Source organism: Cucurbita pepo, chromosome LG12 (assembly GCF_002806865.2).
Source record: "Cucurbita pepo subsp. pepo cultivar mu-cu-16 chromosome LG12, ASM280686v2, whole genome shotgun sequence".
NCBI classification, from domain to species: Eukaryota; Viridiplantae; Streptophyta; class Magnoliopsida; order Cucurbitales; family Cucurbitaceae; genus Cucurbita; species Cucurbita pepo.
Window position 1 is genome coordinate 5843594 of NC_036649.1, and position 8771 is coordinate 5852364.

An 8771-nucleotide genomic window follows, 5' to 3' on the forward strand; every position below is an offset into this window, starting at 1 on the left:
CCCCCCCCCCAAGTTATTGTGTATGCTAAAATCAAAATAGTCTAGTCAGTTCAATAATCATAGGGCCCTGCCTTGAGGAGTGTCCTAAAACGAGATCAATAATTGAAGCAATATAGCCTTCGATTTCATTCACATTTGGTGGGTCCTCTCAGACACTATTTCAGGGAGCGAACTCGTTTTCTTCAAGGATTTGAACTTAAGCAGAATTTAAACAATTGTTTTTATTTAAATTTTTTTACTCAGGACATCAAGTATTTCTTGAAAGAACAGCAAGGCAAGGTCTTACCAATACCAAAAGTACATAAACGAGGAGAGATCGTCTTTCCACTCTTCAAAGAAGCTTTCACAAGATTACATATTTCTCTCTCATTATTAACAGAGCCATCTGTAATGAGAAAAATGAGGGGAATTGAATTTCCAGTTTCAGCCAACATCTTTATAGCCTGCAATAGAATAACACTGTGAACCAAAAACCTCTATGAAGATGACCAAATGAAAAGGGTTCACACACCTTAATTGCTAACTAAACACAATGGAAGGTAATGTAGTTAAGGCTTATGGGCTAAGGTTACCTGTTCCACGGGAAGCAGGATGTTAGTGCCACCATTAGCTACTAGATTAGCGTCAATCCATTCTGTTGCTCTAGTAATTGCTTCGTCGGTTGCTTGCTCCATCGATGATGAAAATAATTTAGTGTCTCCATTGAACGCTATAATGTTAAATGTATCTTCATGATTCAACTTTGAAATTGAAGCGAGCACTGCGCGTTTTGTACTCTCGAGAGGACCACCCTTCATGCTTCCACTTATGTCAATAATAAATACTACTTCCTTTCTGAAAACCTAACGAAGAAAAATAGTGAGACGTTAAAAAAGGGTCTGCCAAATCAATGACACAAAATTAATTGGCTACCAACCAAAGAAAAAAGAAGGGCCCGAACTAGAGTGAGTGATATTGTCCACTTTGAGCATAAGCTCTTGTAACTTTGCTTTTGGTTTCCCCAAAAGACCTCATACGAATAGAGATAGTATTCTTTACTTATAACTCATGATCTTCCTCTTAATTAGCCAGTGTAGAACTACTCTCCAAACAATTCTAGAACACTTTTTACTCGAAGTAAGAGGTTGAAATCTAATCCCACATATTTCTGTACTAAAAAAAGAAAAAGAACAACAAACCTTCCGGTTCTGGTTCTGGCCGGGGAAAATGTACAGACAAAACATCTCTCTTTGATCAAAATCATGAAGAGACGGCGATTGGAGAAGAACACCACCAAACAAGTCACTAGGAGAAATCTGCCAACAGGGTAGAAATGAACTTAAGCATGCAGCATTTCCCAACTGGGGGTGAAAGTTTAGCGTTTCTGAAGACAAGAAATTCTTCAAGTTTTCCTCAGAAAAGATTCAAATAAATGATACTTACAGAATACGAAAGCTCGAAATCTATATTTGACCATGCTGAGACCTCTGTCTCGTTTGAGAAACTTAAGCTGCCAACCTCTCGACTTAGTATCTAGAAGATAATACAAAAATTCAGTCATATTCGGTAAATTCTGAAACTAGTATTATCTCGTGAGACCTTTGCATTACCTTCATCGGATGGCTTGTATGTTTACATACAATTTCTGATGAAATACCAGAATTTATATGCAATAAGATCTTCTGAATATTCTTGACTTTTTTCCCAGGAGGAACTAAATATGCTGGAAAATTGAAAGGTACATTGAGACAGAAGAGATCATCAAGGTATGGTATTCTCTGTGACCAATTGATTCGAACTGAAAGAGTACAGCCACCATCGACCTGGAGAACAGCTGTATCTTATTTACCCTTGAGGTAGAATGAACAGAAGATCATGATGAAAAAATATACAGGATTAAAGCGATGGAACCTTGGGGATTTTTAATGTGTATATCCGGCGCCCTTTCAGAAACTTTCCATCTTCAGATTTTGCTAGTTTCTGTATAGCTTCCGCGTCTTCCATGGAGACTAATTGAGTGCGATATGACGTTCCAGTAACATCGACTTCAACACCTAGAAGTGAACCCTGTTAGCCACAATGTTTTTTTCAGAATGCAAAAATGGAAAGTCGAAGGATAGGGACTTATGCAGCTTGTCATGGAAACGCAAGTCCCAATCAATTGGATGAAGAATTTAACAATCGACTACACTTTAACATCCTTTCAGGCATACGATTAACAAAGAAAATCTCTGTTACGTTTGATTGATTAATTGACCTTGTAGAATCTCAATTAAAATAACACTGGAGTCAATTCGAAAGACAAAATTTCAAATCGATTGAGACTCCAAAGCAATTTCAGAATGCAAAACTTCATAGAGCATTTTCCAAATCGAGATTCGGATTTGCTTACGTAGCTACAGCTGCAGTACTAACTCCAGAACTCAAATAAACAACATCTCCCATAAGCGCGACGAATCACGACTACAGATTGACCAGTACGACCTATAAACTCAAGGTTTCAGAATATAATGGAGAAAAATCTGGCTACCTGCTCTCCCATCGGCACCGCTATAAGGCACTCACAGCCTTTCCCCGCCATCACGCAATGCACGCGCCACGTTCCGCTAACGCCAATGAACGCAGTATCGAAACAACAATCGATTTCCATGGCAACTCCATTCATATGCAGCGGAATCAACACCGGTGGTACGCAGCGCCCGTGCACGTAAGGTTGATAACTCGGAACATCCGGATTGTCCACAATCGTCGGGTCCGGTATAACGGCATACACCATCGGAGCCGTCGGAAGGTAATCCTCCGATACTCTAGACATCTGCCGCCCTAAAGCCGCCGGGGCCGATCCTTTACCATAGTAAATTCGTTTCGACAAATGGAGACCGTACTCAACGCAGTTGGAAAACTCGCCGGCCATGGTCAATGAAAGCTGGTAGAAACTTGCAGAGCGAGATTTATATTTATATAAAGAAGAGAGAGATGAGAGAAGCAAAAGATAAAGCGAAAAGCAGAGTAGATGAAAATATAACCCGTATGGTAGCCATTGATGGGAAGGTGAGATTCAGCTATACGACTTTGAAGTGAGAAACAGTGACCGACCATGAACATGAATTTTTCTTTTTGTAATTATATTTTTTTTTTCTTCTCTTTATATGACGACAAAAACGGAGGAAAAAAATAGTGCCTTCAAATCTATTTGACCAATAGTTTTGCAACACGTGGATTACTTTAGAACTTATGTAATGCATAGCTTTTCTGTGATTATATTAATTAAAAAATTGGTAAAAAAAATTTCTGATTATTAGCCGCTATTAAATCATTTCCATTATATTATAAAAGCTTGACCAAATTAAAAAAAAAATAATAATAATAATAACAACAAAATATATATATATATATTAATAATCATAAAATTTTTAAAAAGATTATATTTTTTTTTTTTGTACTAGCTAAGAATTGAATCCGTGTATATTGTTATTGATATTTATAACCTTTAAATAGGAGGCAAGCTATCAATTAATATCTGCCTAAGAAAAATATAAATTAATTAAATATTAAGATATAATATCTAATATATATTTTATAACTAATATATTTTTCAAATATTATATCTCAACAATACTCAATATAAATATTTATTTAACGGGTAGAAAGTGGCTCATTAAATAGCTATTTTGAGAGTATTTATTTAAACGGGGATGAGAATTGTAATCGTCCAAGCCTACTCTTAGTAGATATTGTCCGTTTTGGCCTGTTACATATCATAGTCAACCTCACGATTTTAAAACGCATCTACTATGGAGAGGATCTATCTCTACTCCAACTAGTGACTTGTACCGCTCAATGACGGACTCTGATACCATTTGTAACAGTCCAAGCCTACCACTAACAGATATTATTTTTGTTGGGTTTTCCCTTCCAAGTTTTCCTTTAAGGCTTTAAAAAGCTTATAATATGAGAGGTTTTCATACCCTCACAAGAAATGTTTTGTTTCCCTCTCCAACTGATGTGAAATCTCACGAGAACGAAATTACATTCCCCATCTCTATTCCCGATCCAGGTCTCGATCTCTACGCCAAGAATTTTACAAAACATGAATAGAGAGCCGTAATCCATTAATAATTTTCTCCAAACGTCAGTTAATTTCCACTCAAATAATGACTCAAAATAATATATAATTTTTTAATAATCCGAACATTATTGAATTTAAATTTATTTAATATTTCACTGTCATTTATATTGACTTATGGAACACGAATAATTTGATAAGAAAACGAAAGGATAATTATTTTTATTTTATTTTTATTTCAAAACGCACCGTATGACGTGGACAGAATCTTTTAAAATTGAGTTGTCTGCCACATAATTTTATTAATGTCAACCATTAAAAATATCCAAAATAATTACAAATATCAATTTAAAAAAATAATTGTAACCGTAACATTTATTTATTTTATTTTTGAATAAAAATAAAAATTGAGTCATTCGAATTATAACAGCACGAAACGTTTGGAATATTCAATACCTAAGGTCGTAAGTTTTGATAAAATAAAATTGATGCATGAAGTGTAAATGGCGACACGTCATTCAATCAAAGGATGAGATTCTTACTTTCAGCTGCAAGTCAACCGCATTTTTTTAAATGCTCACAATAAACAAATCAAGCAATTATAGATGCCAATTTTATTTTTATTCATATTTTTTAAATATAATATATATATAATAAATACGAGGAATATAATTTATATTTACGTGTACCACCTCGAATTTTGAGGCACCGAAATACCAAATGTGACTAACAAACTATGTTGTTTGTTGTGTTCGTTTAAAGAGGAAATGGAGAATGAGATACAAATTTGTACTGAAAATGGCGAGTACAAAATATGTGGACTAAACAGACACCTCGAGGCAACGTTCCTCTATTAATACTGAGCTCTTGAGTGCCACAATTGCACTCTTGCTGCAACGGGATAACGATTGTATTACACTTATTTTAACCTAATGAATGAGTCAGTCGTGTGAAATTTGCAATTTTGTAGGACAATATTGGCATATGTTCGAGCCTTGAGTCACAGTTGAGAAAAACATGAGTGAGGAAATATGAAAGTAATGTTATGAGCTAAAAACGAGTACATTGGGTTAAAATAAGATACAAATTTGTACTGGAAATTTGTGTTGAAAATGGCGAATACAAAATATGTGCACCAGACAAACGCCCCCGAGGCAACATTCCTATGTTACTACTGAGCTCTTGCGTGTCACAATTGCACTCTTGCTGCAATAGGACAACGATTGTACTGCATTTATTTTAACCCAATGAACGAGTCAGTCGTGTGAAATTTGCACTTCGTGGGACAATATTGGCATATGCTCGAGCCTTGAACCATGGTTGAGAAAAACATGAGTGAGGAAATATGAAAGTAATGCTATAAGCTAAAAACGAGTAAGAAACAATAACGGCTTTGATAACATATAACTCGGGTTTGAATAATTAACAACTATTCACGTACATTTTGGATAATTTTAGCCATAACAGGACGTAGACATGATTTTGGTGACCAGTCATGCAACCTGTCTTGACACAACAGTAATAATATAAGCCTACCTAACACAACAGCAAGTAAAAGGGGTTTGGAACGGGCATGCAATCATGGACAACACGTCATAAACAAGTATGACCGGGACACCAACATGCAACCATAGACAACACGCCTTAGACAAGCATGATTGTGACACTGAGCACCCTCTTGCCTCGACCAGTATCGTCACACACTTGAAAAATAAAATATAGGAAGGATTGAGCATATAAATATTCATAGCAAGCAACCTACTTGTACGCTCTTCTTGCATATATATATATATATATATATATATATATATATTGCTCTCTTCCATATTTTTCGTGCAAATTCGGATTCTCGACAAAATAATAATAATAATAAAGTAATTTTATTAATTTTTTTAGTAGGGGCAATTATGTAATTAGACAGCTTTATCAAACAACTAATTTAAATAAATGAATGAATGGGTAACAACTAACCAAAAATAAATTAAATTTTACTAACCTAAAAGAATGTGTATTAACCAAATAGTCTAGAACACACGAGCCGAACTTACCCAAAACATTTATTTTTGGAGATATTAGATAAAGTCTAGCACCGTGTACGGTAGCCTCGAGAGGAAACCATCAACAGTGTGACAAGTATTAGGACCACGAGCATAACATACTCAAAATTTTGTCCATATTAGATAATAAACTGTTACGAGTTCAAATTTTATACACTAAGTCATCACAAGGTAAATGTTTAAGAGCTTAATTATTATTTCTAGAAATGTTTGTATAACCTAATAACCCGACCAATTCAGGTTATTATTTTTTTTTTTCAAATTTGTGTTAGAGATGGACTTTTTAAAAAATTGAAAATTCAGTTAGGTCCGTCGGTTGACATTTTCTTTACCGGGTTAATGTGATCAACTAAAAAATTTGATTACACGATGCATTGCGACTTTTAAATATTTGATATTATATATATATTTTAAAGATTTTAGTTTGCAATGTAATACTTACCGTGGGTACATAAAATTTTCTTGAACCTCCACAAGTAGTACGATATTGTCCATTCTGACTATAAGCTCTAACGGGTATGTAAGATATTCTCAATAACTAAAAATAAACAACTCGACAATCCAATCTCGTCTGGTTAGGAACCACAAACCTCCTATTATCCGCATCATGACTTTGTTTTTTGATTTTCCAAAAAGTCTCGTACTAACGGACATATACTCCTTATTTATAAATTCATGATCTTATTCTTAATTAGCTAATGTGTGACTCCTGTCAATATTTCTCAACAAAACCAACATGAAAATAGAGAGTCTGGTTGAGTTGTGAACTCTATTTGGATTGCTCGACCCACCAACCTAGGTCAAGGTGTATAAACTCCGGTGGTAGATAGAACAAATTAAGATTATATAGAAACATTTATTAAAAAAAAAAAAAAAAAAAACTTAGGGTAGGGTCATAGTTCTATAGTTATTTATGAGACGGTTTGAAAATTTTAACATCCCAAGAAAATAATAATAATAATAATAATAAATTCCCATCATTTACTAAGTAGCTAAATGTTGCCATAAAAAAAAAAACTTCAAATTTATAAATAAAATATATAAACACCAATAATTATATATTTGGATAAATAAACTTTAAAAAAATAAAATGTTATTTTATTCTTTAATTTTGAATATGTTTGTGGGTAAAAGCTGACGGTAAATATTAAATAACTGAACTAGTAAATACTTTGGTAACTTTTAACGTTTATATATAATAACTCCAATTTAATTGACAATAACTGAATAATGTTACGCTACTACCAGTTACAAAAGCACGAGCGCAGAATTTGAGAATAGGCTCGGCTGCATGGGATTGTGCCCGTAAGCAAAGATTAAATACGCTTTAGCTTTAGGTAAAGCATGGAGCAGGTAATAAGAACTTATTCTTTAGCTAATAATGACCAAAATGGCCCCGCTTCTTGTCGCCCTACATGGGGTTTTGAGCTCTCCTTACCTTTTTATTATTTAATTATAATTCTATAAAAAAAGATTTCACTATTTTTTAAAATAAAATAATTAATTAGAAAACTGTTTATAAAGCGGCGATTAATTGAGAATACTTTTGGTTTAGCTTTGATAATCCTCTAGAACAAGGACCACGGTGGTCCCATCTTGCGGTCCACCATTACTGAGTGTCTTCAATGTGGACCGTTGGATGGGCAATCATCAATCGTAGGACCATTGTAGCAACAAGTCCACGTGATGGCAACCCGTAGAAAACGATCGGATGGACAAAGAAATCGCCGGGGAAATAAATGTAAATGCGACGTCGTAAAGAGGGTAAAATATAAAAACTCGACAAAAACGACTGTGGATCGTACAAGCTCATTTGACTTTATTTTATTTTTTATTATTTATTTTGGACACGTCAATTATTACGATTTATGGGAAACTTAAATATCAAGATTTTACCCATTTCTTTTAAGAAAAAAATAATAATAAAAAATTAAAATTTGACCAAATGTGTACAATGTGCTAAGACGAAGGGAAATTACAAGGGGGCCCCTCTTTTGCTGCTTTGCTTCTATTGATGGGTTGGTTAGGAACAATTTTCACGTTAATTTATTGCTATTTGTTTTTTGTTTTAATTATTGTACACTTTTTATTATTTTATTATTTTTTTAAGGAAGCTTCCACCGAGTTTGCTTTCGTTACCTGATTCGAGTTTGATTTTGAAATCGTGTATCGTTTCTCTTTATCGACTATTATGTCAAGCTTATGTTAAGCGTTTTTCATGTATAATTGGTTCGGGTTTTTGTTTGTTTGTTGGGTCCATTTTCATATCTATGTAAATCATGTACTTATGTTCTGTGTGTTCTCTTTTTTAGCTCGTGATATCATATATGGTTTATCGGACTTGAATCTCCTATATTTGTAATTTATAATACCATATTATTAATAAGAGCCCGTGTGTACGTGACTTGGGCTCTAAAATTTTTTTCAGAACAATTTGAAATTTTGAATTAGTTGACTCCAGCAACCTAAATAGAGAACCCAACTGAAAAATTTTAGGGGTGAGTTGTTATTTTTTTAATTATATTAAAAAAAACATATTTATCCACGTAAATGTTACATTAATAATTAAAATTTCATCAAATATCAAACATTCAGGAGTCATATTACATCACTAACTCAGACTAAAAAAAAAAAAAAAAAAAAAAAAAAAAAAAAAAAAAAAAAAAAAA

The 8771-nt window shown here is 33.6% G+C and overlaps 1 protein-coding gene across 3 annotated transcripts in view; it reads right to left on the reverse strand.

Annotated features, from left to right (window-relative positions):
- The window catches only part of LOC111807537, a 6234-nt gene extending 3153 nt beyond the window's left edge, over window positions 1-3081 (reverse strand). Inside the window, exons 1-7 of one of the 3 annotated variants that reach the window (XM_023693296.1) lie at window positions 2510-3081; window positions 1891-2046; window positions 1590-1802; window positions 1423-1512; window positions 1179-1295; window positions 573-842; window positions 287-443 (exon numbers count right to left, since the gene is read on the reverse strand). In XM_023693296.1, coding sequence (XP_023549064.1) covers window positions 287-443; window positions 573-842; window positions 1179-1295; window positions 1423-1512; window positions 1590-1802; window positions 1891-2046; window positions 2510-2893 — 1387 coding nt within the window. In that variant the 5' untranslated portion in view covers window positions 2894-3081. The remainder of the gene's footprint in view (window positions 1-286; window positions 444-572; window positions 843-1178; window positions 1296-1422; window positions 1513-1589; window positions 1803-1890; window positions 2047-2509) is intronic. The other 2 variants (XM_023693298.1, XM_023693297.1) reach the window with 2 other exon arrangements.
- Between the last annotated feature and the right edge of the window lie 5690 nt (window positions 3082-8771).